Source organism: Pelophylax lessonae (assembly GCF_965119305.1).
Source record: "Pelophylax lessonae genome assembly, chromosome: 2".
In the NCBI taxonomy this organism is placed as follows: Eukaryota; Metazoa; Chordata; class Amphibia; order Anura; family Ranidae; genus Pelophylax; species Pelophylax lessonae.
This window is the reverse complement of record NC_138769.1, coordinates 434,832,627-434,850,275: the sequence shown is the minus strand read 5'-3', so window position 1 is coordinate 434,850,275 and position 17,649 is coordinate 434,832,627. Positions and strand designations below refer to the sequence as shown.

General features: G+C 37.0%; 1 protein-coding gene across 1 annotated transcript in view; it reads right to left on the bottom strand.

Moving 5' to 3' along the window:
• The window catches only part of DMD (dystrophin), a 3,625,631-nt gene that overhangs the window by 1,940,753 nt on the left and 1,667,229 nt on the right, over positions 1-17,649 (bottom strand). The window contains exons 40-41 of the mRNA XM_082246191.1: positions 15,277-15,429; positions 8,876-9,058 (exon numbers count right to left, since the gene is read on the bottom strand). Of these exons, the coding sequence (XP_082102317.1) occupies positions 8,876-9,058; positions 15,277-15,429 (336 nt within the window). The remainder of the gene's footprint in view (positions 1-8,875; positions 9,059-15,276; positions 15,430-17,649) is intronic.

Below are 17,649 nucleotides of genomic sequence, written 5' to 3'. Positions count from 1 at the left end.
AATAAATCCACGTGACTAAAAAAAAAAAAAATATCTGAATATCTTCCATCACAATATATAAAGTGCAAAGTCCAACATATAGTGTAACAATAACTTATAAGAAAATGATTAGTGAAAAAATAAATGTAGTGAAAAAAACATATATATACACCGCTCAAAAAAATGAAAGGAACACTTTTTTATTCAGAGTATAGCATCAAGTCAGTTAAACTTCTGGGATATTGATCAGGTTAGTTAAGTAGCAGAGGGGGTTGTTAATCAGTTTCAGCTGCTTTGGCGTTAATGAAAGTAACAACAGGTGCACTAGATGGGCAACAATAAGGTGACCTTCAAAACAGGAATGGTTTCACAGGTGGAGGCCACTGAATGTTTTTCCACCTACTCATCTTTTCTGACTGTTTTTCACTAGTTTTGCATTTGGCTATGGTCAGTGTCACTACTGGTAACATGAGGCAATACCTGGAACCTATAGAGGTCACATAGGTAGTTAAACTCCTGCAGGATGGCACATCAATACGTGCCATTGCCAGTAGGTTTGCTGTGTCTCCCAGCACAGTCTAAAGAGCATGAAGGAGATTCCAGGACACAGGCAGAGCTGGACAGGGCTGTAGAAGGTCCTTAACCCATCAGCAGGACCGGTATCTGCTCCTTTGTGCAAGGAGGAACAGAATGAGCACTGCCAGAGCCCTGCAAAATAACCTCCAGCAGGTCACCGGTGTGAATGTCTCTGACCAAACATCAAAAACATACTTTATGAGGGTGGCCAGAAGGCCCGACGTCCTCTAGTAGGCCCTATGCTCACTGCCCGGCACCGTGGAGCTAGATGGGCATTTGCCATTGAACACCAGAATCGGCAGGTCCGCCACTGGTGCCCTGTACTTTTCACAGATTTGAACAGGTTCACCCTGAGCACATGTGACAGCTGTGAAAGGGTCTGGAGAAACCATGGAGAACTTTAGTATGACCGGATTGGTGGTATATCAAAGATGGTCTAGGGAGGCATGTCCATAGAGAAACACACAGACCACTACAGGCTAGACAATGGCATCCTGACTGCTATTAGGTATCGGGTTAAAATCCTTGGATCCATTGTCAGACCCTACTTTGGTGCAGTGGGTCCTGGGTTCTTCCTAGTGCACGACAATGCAGGGCCTCATGTGGTGATAGTATGCAGCCAGTTCCTGGAGGATGAAGGAATTAAGATCATTGACTGGCCCCCACTCTCGCCTGACCTAAATCCAATAGAACACCTCTGGGACATTGTGTTTTGGTCCATCTGAAGCCGACAGGTTGCACCTCAGTCTGTTCAGGAGCTCAGTGAGGCCCTGGTCCAGATCTGGGAGGAAATACTCCAGGACACCATCCATCGTCTTATTAGGAGCATGCCCCGACATTGTCAGGTATGAACACAAGCATGTGGGGGCCATACAAACTACTGAGTATCATTCTGAGTTGCTGCAATGAAATTTTAGCAAAATAGACTAGCCTGCTGCATTATTTTTTCACTTTTTGGGGTGTGTTTGAATTCAGCCCTCTGTAGGTTGATAATTTTCATTTCCATCAAACGATGTGGCATCCTTTGCTTCCGAACACATTAACCAGTCCATATCAGTATAAATATCCAGCATGATAATTTTCCCAATTGAGATCTAGTGTTTTGAAACTGTTCCTTAAATTATTTTGAGCAGTGTATTATTAGTTCCCCTCCTTTTGAGTCCATGAAAAATGAAACATGCCCCAGTGAATATTCTAAACTAATCACCACCACAAAGTGCTTTTTCCATCTTCCAAACAGGCTGCTTACTTCAGATTTTGACTTATTGAAAATCAGGACAATATGCACCTTGCCCTTTAAAAAGACTTTATCTCCATGTAAACTTTAATCTGTGTCTTTCTCCATATATGAACACCTTTCCTCCAAAAGCAGCTCAAAGGAACACAAAGAACCTCCTTGTGCAATATACTGTATCAGCTTATCAGATCAATTTATTAAAACAAAACGGGTTAAAATCTCACTCACAAAATGAGTACACTTCATCCATTGCATATAGAATGATTGCCTTTTAAAGTCTGCCATCATTTTTTTTTCTTAAGACCCCCCAGGTGGGTTATTCCATAATGTACTAGTATGCATAGCATATTAGTACATTATGGCAGACTTACATGTCATATGGTGCCTTCATCTTCACCCCATCTTCCTTCCAGGTCCTGTGCCTTCGGCAACTTGATAAATAAGGCCGCAATGATGGCACTCCCGTACATGTGCACAGGAGTCACATAACCTGTGGCAGGGATCGAGGGCCAATCCGGGCCGTAAATGTGCTCTGAGCTGCGCACGCACCGCAAAGTGAACATGACACCTGACAGGCAGAAGTGTGCATTTATGGCAGAAGAAACCAATAGGTCAGCCATTTGATTAAAAAACAAATTTACTTCCACTTTAAACAAGCATTACTCTCTTAAGGTTATACTTTGGCTTTAGATACCACTCCAAAGATGGCTGACTTCTGGCTTCTGTCAATGTGAGGACATCATCCGGCCACGCCCTTGACGTGTTTCATTGTCCTATCATGACTTCAGGAAGAAGTGGCTGAGAAGTACTGTGTCTCATTTATACCTACGCACACACTTGTTGTTTAGTGATAATGGGCAGGTAGATATTGGAAGATAATCAGATAATGTTTTTTTTTTGTCACATGGATCTTATTTTTTTAATGTTTACTATACACAGCCTTTGAATTCAGCATATTGTAATTGTTAAAAAACCCTAATCTACAATGTTGGGCATATACCAAAGAAAGGCCGTGGCCATTATACAATGTAGCAAACAAAATTTGAAAAAATAAATAAATCTTTATTTTTGGCCTTTAATGCCCTTGTGATAAAATTGAACTAAAATATTTCTAAAATAAAGCAAGTGATTATAAATTATGTGGATTCGTTAGTGGTAGTGCATTGTACTTTGAATTTACAGTAGGATTATCAAATATTTAAAAAAAAAATGACTTTAATAGGCAGCACTGCAGTTAGACATACTGTATATACTGTATAGGCAACATTACATTGTACTCTAGATTTGGTTTGCCTACAGCCTTCTTTTTTTCCAATTGTGTTAAGGGTAGGTATGAAACAGCACTGTAATGTTTAAATTAGTGTGCTTACAGCTAGGGATGATCGAACTTTTGAAAAGTTCGGTTCGGCCAGAACATCCGAACTACCCGAAAGTTCGGCCCGGATTTCAGAACCCATTGAAATCAATGGGACCCGAACTTCGGTAATCAAAAAACACCATTTTAAAGCCATAAAACCCAATAAATGCCCCTAAAAAGTGCCTAGGGTTCTGGGTCATGCCCCAGGGACTATTAATCACACAAAAAAGTTCTTAAAAATTGTCATTTTTGAAAAAAAAGCCAATTATTGAAAAAATAAAAAATAAAATAAAAAAAGAGATTTTTTTGATTTTGGATTTAGTATCTGGGGGGTCTAAAAAGTGTACCTGTGAAGTTTCAGCTCTGTAGCATGTCCAGAACCATAAAAAAAAAGATTGTTTGTATTTTGTCACTTAGAACACAGGTAGTTGGCTTCGCCCCTGTTACACCTTGCCGGTTTAGTAGCAAGCGTTTATTTGGGCATTTTTGGGGTTCTTTGGAATCAGGAAAAACATCTGAACTTGTGTATAGTGGTATATACCACTATACACAAGTTCAGATGTTTAGCCTGCCTCCAAAAACCCCCAAAAAATGCCTGCAACAACACACCTGGGCGTTTTTTTTTTTTTGAGGCTAGCGTTTTTTTTGGGCATTTTTTTGGGTTCTTTGGAGGCAGGCAAAACATCTGAACTTGTGTATAGTGGTGTATATACACACATACTTATATGTGTATACACACCTAGACATATATAGGTGTGATAGGAGCAGAAATATATTGGTGTTAATTATTTAATTAGCGCAAGTAGTTTTTTCTGCTCCTTTCACACCTGTGTATGTGCAGGTGTGTATATATACAGACATTGGTGTGTTTATATACCCCCTATACACATGTTCAGATGTAATTTATGACTCCAAACATGTGCTCAAAAAAGCACTAGCAACGCCTGCAGCCAAAAATGCTGTCGGCGGCGAAGCCATATTACAGAAACGAACGTGACTTCAGAGAAACTAGCTTTTCTCTATAGCAGTCACCCTGTTATGGAAGGGTTTGGTCACCCTGCCATAGCAGTCACTGTCAGTTCACCCTACACTACATTACGGTCACCCTGACACCTCACACTTTCCCTACAGAAACTGAATAAATTAAAGCTAACTAAAGTGCAAAGGAGCACTCTAACTACACTAGATATCCCTTTCCTCACACTAATAAATGCTAAATGACACTTTTAAAGTAAAATTAACAGAACTGCTTCCACTCTCTTCCATGTCCTGTATAACAATGCTAGGAATATGGAAGGGGCTATCTTATATACTTGGGGGCGTATTCACTAATGATTGGTCTAGGGACCCCCTAGTCACTCCAATCACATTCCTAGCATTCTTCTGCCCTCTCAATTGGCTTTTACTAATGGTTATGGTCCAATCACGGGCCTTTAAAGCCCATTTCCTGAAGCATTGCCTTTTGGTCGGTTCTGGTTGCCGAATTCCGAACTTTTTGGGCAAAAAGTTCTAAATTCGGCTGAACCTCGAACACCCGATGTTCGGGCCGAACCGATGGTCGACCCGAACCGTTCGATCATCCCTACTTACAGCCAGATGTTTTAACTATTAAGTAAGCTCAAAAAGATGGAAGAACATGGAGTAACTCATTTAGCTATTAGAATTAAAAGCTGACCTTACTAGTATAGTACAGTTTAACAGGCTCGGCTTCTGCACTGGAATTAATTACTCCGATTTCACTGTACTCTGTGAGATTCTCATGTGCTTTGCAAGCTGCAGTAAATTAAATGGGCCCCATCTTTTTCTGGCTTGAGGATGCCCAGCCAAATTTAGGTAATTTCTCCCCAGCCTGACTGTCCCTGCTCTGCCTCTTTCATTTGGTGGGTTACAGTTCTTTTAATCATGGATGATCAGAATCAAATGCCAGAATTACCTTGGGCAGTGTGCATGCTAATGCAGCCTGCCTAGGGATACCCACTTCTTCACACTGACTTCTACCCACCAAGGCATTTCAATATTTGCATACTTCCTCCCAAAAGCAAGCCTCTGTTTACATAAGGCCCAAAGGTTCTTAGGGGAGTAATGAGGCAGGATGCTGTAATGTTTTCAGAAATGTATGTACAGCAGTATGCTGCCAAGAAGGAACCAGAACCAGAACCAAGGAGGAACCAGAAAAATCTAAATACAAGCAAATTATAGTGTTATTAACCACTTCTGGACCGGGCCTTTTTCTGACACTTGTTGTTTACAAGTTAAAATCTCTTTTGTTTTGTTTTTTGCTAGAAAATTACTTAGAACCCCCAAACATTATACATTTTTTCTTTTTTAGCAAAGACCCTAGAGAATAAAATGGAGATTGTTGCAATATTTGTTTCTGTTTTTTCTATAATGTTAAAGATAATGTTACGCTGAGTACATAAAAACCCAACATGTCATGCTTCAAAATTGCGAACGCTCATGGAATGGCGACAAACATTGGTACTTAAAAATCCCCATAGGCGACACTTTAAAAATGTCTACTGGATACCAGTTTAGAGTTACAGGGGAGGTCTAGGGCTCAAATGATTGCTGTAGCTCTAATGATCATGGCAATACCTCACATGTGTTGTTTAAACACCATTTACCTATGTGGGCACGACTTGCGCTTGCGTTCGCTTCTGCGCGCGAGATAACGGGGATGGGGCGCTTTGATTTATTTTTTTTACTATTTATTTTATTCTTACACTGTTTTTTTTTTTTTTTTTAAATCGTTGTTTTGATTACGTTTATTCCTATTACAAGGAATCTAAAAATCCCTTGTAATAGAAATAAGCATAGCAGGACCTCTTTAATGTGAGATCTGGGGTCAAAAAGATCTCAGATCTCTCTCACATCTACACAAAGTCATTTTTTTTCATGATGAAAAGAAAATGGGCTTTTTAAATCCATTGCTAGGAAGCGACGTATGATGTCACTCCAGTCCTCCATAGAGTTGAGTGGACAGCGGACCGGATCATTTTCCCCGCTACCGACAGGTCCAGTAAGTGGGGAAAATGACCTGGAAAAGGCGGGAGGGGGTCACTACTCCCGCCACCCATAAAGGTGATCCTGCAGCAAATCCGCTGCTGGGACCACACTTTTGTAAAAGAGGACCGCCCACAGTTTAAAAAAATACCGGGGTTATGGCCGCTATCTGCTGTCATAACACCAATATATAATGTCATAGCACCAACGTAAAACTGTGGCAGGCAGTCCGTAAGTGGTTAAAGGTTCATGCTTTTTTTTATTAACAAAACATGTTGTACTTACATGCCCTGTGCAATAGTTTTAGACAGAGCACCTTCTTCATCCTCTTCTTCTCGGGTTTCCCCAAACCACTTGCTATGAGGGCACTCGTGGATGCTCACTCTCAAGCGCCTCTGTGTGTCCAAAAGACACACAGAGTGCAGCACGGCCCCACTCTGCCCCGCTCACTCATGACTGGCTGTGATTGACAGCAGTGGGTGCCAATGGCTGTTGCTGTGTCTCAGCCAACGAGGAGGGAGAAAACCAGGAGAACTGCTGCTCTTGTGCACATCGCTGGATCCAGATGGGGCTTGTGTAAATATTAGGAGGGATCCGTGGGGCATGCTGCACACAGGTTTTTTACCTTTATGCAAAGACTGCATGAAGGTAAAAAACCTTCTGCCTTTACAATTATTTTACACTTTAGCGTTGCCATCTTTATAATTAAAGGACACGTGTAACTAAAGTAAATAACAGAACGAATATTAGTTTGTTTAAAAAAAAAACGTATGCTGTTTAGATATGGAAATATAGTGCTTAGTTTCATATGAACACATGTATGCTAATTAGTGTTATCACTTATCTCTTATGGGCACTGGACTTAGGAAAAATTAGATGAAAGATGTCCAGAAAAATGTGGGTTGCATTTAAGAACACCACTGTTCTTTTTTTTGTGTTTAATGTGCTTCAAAATTTCTTGGCCCAATATCTATATTAAATATAGTAATTTAGCATCAGGTACATGGCTGCAATAACTGTTACTATTATACTGATATTGATAAGAAAACTAGAAAATTAAAAAACCTCAGCCTTAATGGTTATGTAGGTTCATCCTCCTGTAGAACAGTTGTGGTCATGGATAACAGTTACAACGTTATTGCTCCTTATCCTTAAGGCATCATTTTCCTCTAACATAGACACTTAATTCACCAAATAAATTCTTAGTGAAATAAGTCTAGATGACTTGAAATAGACTTTGGTAAACTCCTAAGGCTTTACTAAAGGAGTGTAGAATCTTCACACAAAAACATTTTGTGAATAATTATTCCTGTTATCCAAATATGTGAAAAGCAAATTTCTGTTTACCTATTTCATCTGCACCTGACTGAATATTCAAAACAGGAATTTGCTTTTCACATAATTGGAAAAGCAAAAGGAATATTTATACAATTTATTGAATAAATATTCTCAGTTATTTTAGTAAATGATCCCAACTACGTAAGTAAATATGATGAACAATACATTAAACATAAGTGGAAATCTTTCTAAACAAGTATCTTCAAAGCTACAATTGCTATTTATCTAATCTCTATTATGTCAGCTACTGTATATTATTTTCCAACTCATCCCTACACACTCACACAGAAGCAGGACAGAAGTCAATGACAAGATTCTTATTAAGGTTTCTATCCTAGTCTCACATTCCAATTACTTTGGAGACTGGCATTATCCACTAATTAACACCAGATCCTTAAATAAATTCCCTAGATCAGGCATTTTCTTTAAAGCAGAACTAAATTGCCAATTTGAAAGTCTGTGAGCAGGCGGGCTCTTTATTACAGAAGAGACCTGCATTGTGTCTTCTGCAATAAAATAAACTTACCTGCCTGCTTGCTGTCTTCTTTGGAATGCACACTGAACTGCACAATCGCAGACCAGCTTACATTCTGGCACAGTACCTTTGTGCCTGGACGATTAAACTCATGTGGATATACAGGAGTGATGTCATCCTGTGCCACCCAATGAAGACAGCCACAGCCCAGAACCCAGAAGAATCCAGAGCCAGTTAGGTGCGTTGGATTATTAAAACAAAAGAACGTTCCAGGACTTCAGTTCTGCTTTAAGTAGCCTTGCATGGACAAACAAACACACACATAGCTTTTTAAACCCTCCATCCATTCTTATAGAAATTCCACATTTAAACATGTATTAATCTCCTATGATAGCCAAATAAAAGCAAAAGCGTAATTTAACTGTTTTCAGCAGTGCGAGTTTTAGATGCATTTTAGTCACTGATGTGTGCTTATATATCCATTGTATCACTGCTATGGCACAGCTAACTGCTACTATAGCAATGTTTAGAAAATATGATGCATGTAGCTATTTATGGTAAATAACCCAGGACTACTGTTTTCACACATATACAGTAAAACAAAAATGCATGAAATGAGAGTCTGGAATCCAACTTGTACTTGTTTGAAAGATTTACAATGAAGAGTAACATGGACTGCATTCTGTGAGATGTCATGATATAATGAACAGAGCAACAAAAAGTAACATGCATTGATGACTGTTTGGAACACATGGTATGTTTAAATTGGGTAGCATATTGCAAACAGTTAAAGCTGTTTTAGAGCATTGGGTAGTGACAGTCATTCATGAGATTAGATCACACTTTCTACACCTCAGTGTTAGTAGAATTTGGTTAGTTGCAAACTATCAGGTTTGCAATTATAACTCACAATTTGTGCATAGTGCAGTCTTCGGAAAGGAGCAAATTTGCTCTCAATTTCTCGCCAGCGTTTGTTAAGATGGATCAGAGTTGGCTCCACTGCTTTGGCAGCCCCATCCTTAGACAAACGTTCAGCTTGTCTGTGTACTGCATTCAGTTCTTCTTTCTTCTTTTCCAATTCTCCATCAATCTCCTAGTGAGCAAAACCAATACAGGGCCCAGGGCAATTAGCTAGCTAGATAATGAACTTACATTAAAAGTAGCAGAAGAGTACTTATGCTAACACTGTCACTTCATTCTTTGTAAGATTTTGACTGTGTTTAACTTTCTAGTTTAACAAATCTATCTTATGTCCATGCGCTTTGCAATTCTTACCTGCATGGATATGTAAATGTTTAATTTTACATACTGTATATGATCTATTAAATATACCTACAGAACAAGAGTGTCAGTTTGTGACAGAGTTTGCTAGGTAATGGCAAAACAAAGCAATAATGAAGCAAAATAAAGAGATAAAAAAATAAAATTCAAAGGAAGTAATTTAGAACGACTTGGTGATAACATATGGACATGAGTTGATGAATGGAGTGTGCTAATATGAGAAAGAAGTCATCCACGTACTGCTAGTCATTAGTTCATCTGGAACAAAGATACACAATAACACAAGTTAATATTTTTTAAGAAACAATTTCTTCACTGCTAAGCGCTAAAGAGACTAAAAAGAGTTTTCAGTGCAAATTTCGTTTTTAAAAGAACACTAATTTAAAACTTCAAAAGCACATTATGAAAAGAGCAACTACCCAGATAGCAATCAACTGTGCTGCAAGATTGAAAATGACTAAGCTATTGCTAGACTTGTCAGGCTTCACAAGTTTGTTGCACAATTGCAGCAAGTCTACATTGCATAACTCCAGATCAACTTTCTATGCAAACATTTTGCAAGTCTACTGCAAGTTCTGGTTCGGTTATGTTGTGCAATAGTCATCCCACCACAGGGATCACTGTGAATTGCAGAGCTCTTGCTGTAGACTCACCACTGCAAACTTTGCTCTTTCTAGAGACTTGCCATGTAGATTTGCTAAAAACTAGAACTTGTGCTTTAAGTGTTCTGGATGTGTACAGCTTGCCAGTGAAAATGTGCAGCAAGTTTACAGACTTACAATTCAACACTGCCACAAATGTGTGGCAAGTTATCCTTGCTATCTGGGTACCAACATTTGTAACTGTTTAAAGTAACAAAAACTGGTCTGGCATTTATACATTTCTGGGTGCAGCATACAGCTCTGTGTCAACTGTGTCAGGTTAGGTAAAAGGAGGCACCAAAATGAAAAAAATGACAACCAAAATGACAACTAGCAGTCTTATTCTATAGCAAAGGTGAAGTCTAAGCTGGAGAAAAACGTATCCTTGCATTAGCATTCAAATTTTCAAGACAAGCTTCTGAAGTGTACTCCTTTCTTCAAGGCCCAAGCAGTACTAAAGCCCATTACATACATACCGAAAGTCAGCCTAATGACTGACTTCTGTTGAACAGTCTTGCTCAAAAACCAGCATTCAATAAACACTTGCAACTAATGGCTGCAAGTGCTGATTAGTGTATTCTGGCATGGGGGAGTCCCCCCCCCCCCTTATCAAAATGCAATAACACAGTGGGAGAGATCTCTGCATCACTTATCAATCTGTTGATGTGGAAATCTGTCAGTTTTTTCACTCACCCCCTGGTTGTATGAAAATAAAATAATCGTGTGTAACCACCCTATTACACATAGTTTTAGCAGAATGTAAGAACATCTCTGAGGGGAAAAAACACAAACGAACATACATATAAATGGTTATCAAACTTGGAAGGTTAATAAGATAAGGAAAGGAGTGGGTTATTGACTGGGAAGGGGGAGGAGTCACAGAGGTACAGTAAGAGTGGTCATAAACTGTTGGATAGTGATTTAGAAAACTGAGGTCTACATTTAGTCTATCACCCTTTGTTTCAATTAAATTATCGTTCTTAGTTCAAAAGCTTTTCTTTCCTGAGTAATTTTTAAGTTCCCTTTAAGAACCAAAACACTAAGAGCAAAGTATTTGGATACAACCCAAACATAAAACCAACACATAATCTACACTTGACCAGGAAGCCAATTCAGAATCCTAAGATATCCAATATGAACATGCTGATCTTACTGAAAATGCAGATAAAACAGAGGAACTTTGAATCATCAATTTGTCAGATCCCAAACTTTCAACCAGAAACAATAATAATAATACTCTCCAAAGACCTTACATTCTTCCCAGCAACCAAATTGTATAATTTAAAGTTGTTCTCAGATATAGAGGATTTCTTCAGGAGACTAAGAATCAAAAAATTGTTTCATGGAAATGTAATCAATACTATAACAATGTAATAGGACAAAAAGAAAAGGAGCAGCAACTTCACACTTCTACAAGGACATAACGATAAACTGATCGCCTACAGCATATTAACAGCTTCACATTGTGAGTTACATCCCTGATATCCATCCAGAAAAAGCTAATTTCATACAACCTTTCATCACTGGAATTAAAGGTTGTACATGATTTACACAATATTCAGGCCATCACCATTAAACCAACAGATAAAGGGGTGCAGTTGTGATGGATACACACAAATACATACAAGAGGGCCAGAGGAAACTGGCAAATACTAGTTGCTAGAGAAAAAACTGGATTATGATACAACCCAGAATTTTACTGAAAAATTCAAAGGTCTCATGAAAACACTACCAACCCACCTACATTCCAAACGTATCAGTGTGATTCCAGATAATCCAGAAACTAGGGACTTCTATCTAATGCCCAAAATCCACAAGCTAGGTAATCCAGGCAGACCCATCATCATAGGTATGAACACTCTTACTAGAGAAATCATTGTAGAAAAAGTGTTAAAACTTTTAGCCACAGATATTGCTAGTTTCTTGCAAGACACACTTTCTGTTGGCTTTTTTGGTACACCTCGAAAGCTTGTCCTGAAAATGTGGATGTTATTGCAATTTTAAAAATGTATCACTGACAGTATTCAATTTTTTTCTGAAGTTTTCACAAATCCAGAAAAGTTGACAGAAATTATTTTACATAAACAAGTTTCTGAAAGTAAGCAAATGTTATATTTAGTGGTCCTTTAAATATGTGCTAACAGTTTTTCCTGTCACAAATATAGAATCATGAATCTGTGTCATTGCTTACAATATTTGGAGAGGGTTTAGCAGCCAAATATACCTAGGGTTTAGAAAGCTGTAGCTTTGAAGTAGAGGACACTGGTAATTTGAAATAAATATAGATGTCGAAAATGAGGAAACAAGTGAAGATATTAAATATAATAAAATAAATAAGCAAATGAATAGGTATTTTCCTAATTACAAGAGAAAAACGTTACAACATTGTACATAATCTTTTTAAACAAAATTAAAAAAAAAAATACAAATATGACAATTTTCAGATAATTTCTGGTTATTATCTGCTGCTCTATGTTTAAAATATTGTACCAACTAAAGCGGCTTTAATCACATCTGTTTAATCAGTATAAAATATATACAACTATAATTTATTTTATTGTTTTTATGTTTTGGATAGAAAAGGGAGGGTTTATTGCCCTTTCATATATATATATATATATATATATATATATATATATATATATATATATATATATATATATATATATATATATATATATATATATGTATATATATATATATATATATATATATATATATATATATAAAGATAAACATCTCTAGTTAGTTTTTAAATCACCTCTGCCAATTTTGACACATTTCAGATGCAAAAAGCTGCTCCCCGTCCTAAGCACTGCCATCAGCCAAAGTCCTGGCAGGGGCCAGGTAAGTCCTTCATTGTCCATGTCCATTAAGACCATGGCTAATAATAGTAATAGGGTAGGGAAGCAGCTGCATGCATCTGGAAAGTAGAGACTCTAGTGTTCAACTGTGATTACAAGGTGAATTTTTATTTTTTCAGTACAGTGGGACAAATCATTTTAAGACAAAGACAACCTAGTATATGCAAGTATTTTCACTTGAGATTATGATCTTATTTGATATGGGGCAATGACAGGGTCTCTTAAAGCTTTTACTGCCAGAGCTGTTTTTGCATTTTTGTGCACATCTTAAAATACTAATTTTAGGTTGAAAGATTAGTTAAAACTCCTAAAAATGGTCTATTTACTGAAATCAGGGACCCTGTAGAATAAAAGATGGAAGTTGCAGTTTTTATGTCATAAAATATTAGCAATACAGTTCAACAGATCAATGTTTTTAGCAAAAAATAAACAAAAGGTAACTTTGGTGCACACAATATATTACCCCCCCCCTTTTTTTTTGTTATAAAAAAGATGAGTAATTAGACCAAACATGTCAAGCCTTAAAATTATGTGTGCCCACTAAGTGGTGACCAACTACAGTACCCAAACTTGTTTATAAGTAATGCTTTAAAAGCCTTTACAGGTAATCAATTTAGAGTTAACTGTGAATTATGGCCCCCGAATTGTTATTACCACTATGGCATGTGCAGCAGTACATAAATGTGTACACACCCAGCACATGTGTTTGCTTTTGTATGTGCTTGAATGTGTGGGTGGGTGGACTTTAAAAATGTTTTTTATTTTTTATTGTAAGTGAACCCTTTTAAAAAATTTGTTTGCACATAACTATATTTCAATCACATGTGATAGCATAATGTGCGCGACAGGTCCTTTTTTAGGAGACAGTTGGGGAATATTAGACCCCTACTTTTTCTCTGAATCCCAGCAAGGCAGAACAACCCCATATCATGATTGATCAGCTTTTTTTCCTAGCCACAGCAGCTGGGGAATGACAGCTCTGAAACTGAAAGTGACAAAAAGCTCAACGCTTCCGACTTCATTCAGGGATGATACAATCAAGAAACAAATGTTCACTGATTGTCCTCCACTATGCCCATGAACACCTGTTATGGCCACCCTGGACACAGAAGGGGGGATAGAAGAGCCTGGGATAGACACAGTTGGCTTAGGAACTGTAGAGACACTGTGTGTAAATGCCACCACGGCTGCCAATGTAAACCTTATGTTGGTGGCAGCAATAGGGTTAAAGCAAGCATAGGTTGAGCATCATTTAAATACATATTTCAACCATACTGCAGCAGAAAATTAGAAAATACCACATTAATTTGCATATTAAAAACCTTGTTAAGTATAAAACTCTTGGGGGTTCTATTAATAAAGCAGATAATGTAACTTTCACAAGCATTCAGTGGTGAAGAACCAATCCCTTCTATTTAAAACAAATGCACCTGGATGGTTCTCCACCAGAGAATGTTTTTAAAACCTATTCTCTGCTTTATAACTAGACCCCGTATGGTTTTACACATTAAAAATGTTTTTGCACTGAAAATTCTTTATAGTCTTTGCTTTAGTTTCACACCAAAACCTAAATAAAAAAAGTACTGTAGGTATCTATGTACTGTAAATAGTAAGGGTAAACAGCTATTACAATGTGTTTTTGTTGCAAATTATTATGCAGTGAGTCTTATTCAATGGCATAACCCTGTTTTCCCAAAATATTTTATTTGTTTGAATTAACTTAGAATGAAGGGAATTAGGCAGCCTGTAGATTTCCAAATAAATTGATGAAAACCATATACCTAAAGTAACAGAGAGTTTCATTTTACTTTTACAAAGCGATTAAAATGTACACTTTAAGGACATTTTAAGGGGTAAATGCATTCAGAGACTCATTTAGGGAAACAAAACTGATGGCAAAGAATATATAATATGAATATAAGAACATATACTGTATGTTTATGATTTTTTCACTTGTTTTTAAGGTTATCCATAACTGCTTTACAAAATTAAATAAAAAAAATGATTATTACAAAACTCAATAGTTCAACCTCTAATTAACCAGATGCCTCTGTATTGACATAATGGACTTTTTGAGAGTACCATTATGTGTGGTGTTTTTAAGGGAAGTGTTGTAAAATAAATTTGGAAACCAAGTAGCTAGGAAGGTGGGATGGATACATTCTTTCACAATCAGCCCATAGCTAATAATATATGTTTTATTTAGATTTGCAAAAATTGATGGTTGCTAAATATTTACACAAAAAAAATATCCACTATGCCAAAATTTTGCAATGGGGTTAGCCACAGGTTGCCTAAACCCTTCTGACTTCATGGATTAATAATCTTAGAAAAATACATTCTTAAAAGAAATATTAAGAAATATGCAATGTGAAATTGGATGAATAATACATAAAGATTCCACTGCAAGAATTCTAGTAAATTTTGTAACACTCTAAACATTACTTTTTGCATCTAGTTTCACATTGCAAATGAAAAGTAACATGTATGCTTTATTTATATGATACAATCACACACATAAATACCTTAAGCTTCTGCTCATCTTTGGGTTCTGGAAGACTAGCGATTTTCTTCTCAATATCATCCAAACATTTCAATAAATCGTCAGATTGTCTTTTGTATTGATACCACTGATGGGAAATCTCTGAAGCCTTTTTCCTTCTTTGTAATCTCAAATCCTAGTTATGATGTGAATAACAAGGATCATTTATGTGCATGTCCAGTCATATCTGAAAGTCAGCAGAGCTTTGCAGTTTTCTATATTCAGAAATTCTATTTTTTACTCATAACCATAACAATATTAAAGAATTGAACTCACTTTTATAGATAACATTAATCTGCTCATAAGCCCAGACACTAACCTTTCATGTAACAGAGTACATGGAGTGACAGAGATCATTTTCCTCTCTACAAAGGAACTCATTAATCAAAAGCTGTTACGTATTAATGTGGCTGCTGCAGTCATAACTCAAAATAAAGTCAGTGAAAGTTGTGCACATAAATAAAAGCTTTATTAAAATGTAAACGAGTTAGATGAATCACCCTCCTATATTCATCTATAATTTTCTTAGCTCCCTGAGTGGAAATTATATTTACAGTCAATTTATGATGTTACTAAAATATGCAAATCATTATGAATTTAAACTAGCATATATGTTATCTCTTTTCAGATTGTGTGCATACATTCCCAATACTTTAAAGAGCAGACCTTTGGAAAGATCAAAGGAACGTATGCTTGGGCAGCTTAAGTGCAGGGCAGAGCAGACTGTTCCTTGTTTATAGACCACCACTAGAATTTTATAAACCCCCTTCAAGCAGACTGGCCCATTCCACTTTAACATACATTCTTCAGCCTAACCCAGGAGCTTTTGGCACCAAGATACCAAAGCTGGTAGAATTTCTGGTTCTGTTAAGGTATATAAGAAGTTAAAGGGTTAAGCTACAGTTTTGGATTCGTTTGATAAAGCAATATATCTCATAAACAACTATCATACTGTTTTTATTTTAGAAAACATTGTTCTTACATTTTTGTCACCCATTTTTGCATCTTGGTGATACCAATCCCCTAGTATCTTTCATCCACTTTCTGTCTACATGCACTCACTCCATCAGAGCTACAGTATATCTCATTGCTCAGGTTAATCTTTCTGGTGGTAACAGCAGTGGACCATGTTTGCACAATATGTGTCAGCACAGCCCATTACAGTTTCCACTAGAACTACATGTGACATGATGACAACAGAGCAGGGAAATTGAATGAGAGAGACAGGGGGGTTGTCACCCCTTAACAGGAAGTGTCAGAAAAAGGGCTTTCATTGTAGGATCACAAGGCACAATTATATATAAATCTGTAGATTTGAAAAGATTGAGAATGACTTTAATTTACTTTTGTGACAACAAAGGGCGTCAAATCCTAGCCAATGTCACCATTATGTGAAAAATTAGAGATCTCACTATGCTCCAACCAATATGTGACAAAAGTTCTCTCAGTCTCACCCTGTACAGAGATTTTAGAGCTTGCAAGACCACAACCCATTCCCAAGTGCCAGCAGACTGACAGTGATTGACACAAAGTTTAGGTAACTATGGAACTAACCTGTTATACACCAAAACAGCTGCCGTCATGAACCATTCACAATATCTGCGATAATAATTATGACTTTTAAAAATGGCTGCAATACACATGATCAAGGTGGGCAGGGAAATTTCAGAGATTTCAATATAGTAGCAGGGATACTTTTTGAGTTAGAGCATCCAGAGAAAACACTGAATGATTTTACAACATCATTTAATAAAGGAAAGATGTTGCAAATAAAAAAAAATTACAAAAAAAAAAAAATTGAAAAGAATAGCAACAGAAAAATACATAGGAGCAGCTGAGAAAACGTAATTGACAGGTTTCAGGTTTATGAGATTTCAGAGTCTTTGAATTCTCAAGAAATAAAACTTTTGGCATTTTACTCTGCTGATGTATGCTCTCTACAATATGAGTCTGTGTCTGGCCAGCCCTGATTGGTGATGTGCCAGTCACATGACAGAAAAACAGTTTCTCAAGGGCAATTCAAATTAGATAACAAATATCAAATAATTGACTTACAACTCTCAATAAATCTTTATTGAACATGAAATGGGTATTTTTGTGCATAGTATGGTTTAGGCAGAGTGAAAGATGATTCACACTAGCAGCTTTTATTTTGTTCAGATGGCATCTGCTTTTTTTTTTTTTGTTTTACTTTGCAGGTATTAGCAATGCCACTAATTAGATAATTAGATTCATATTAACACTAAGTATTTTCTTGAGTTTTCTTAGTGAATGTAATCGATGAACATATTATATCCCTCCCCTTATGGGAGGAAATGGAGGAGGAGGGAGGGGGGTGTAATTTACCATTGTGTAT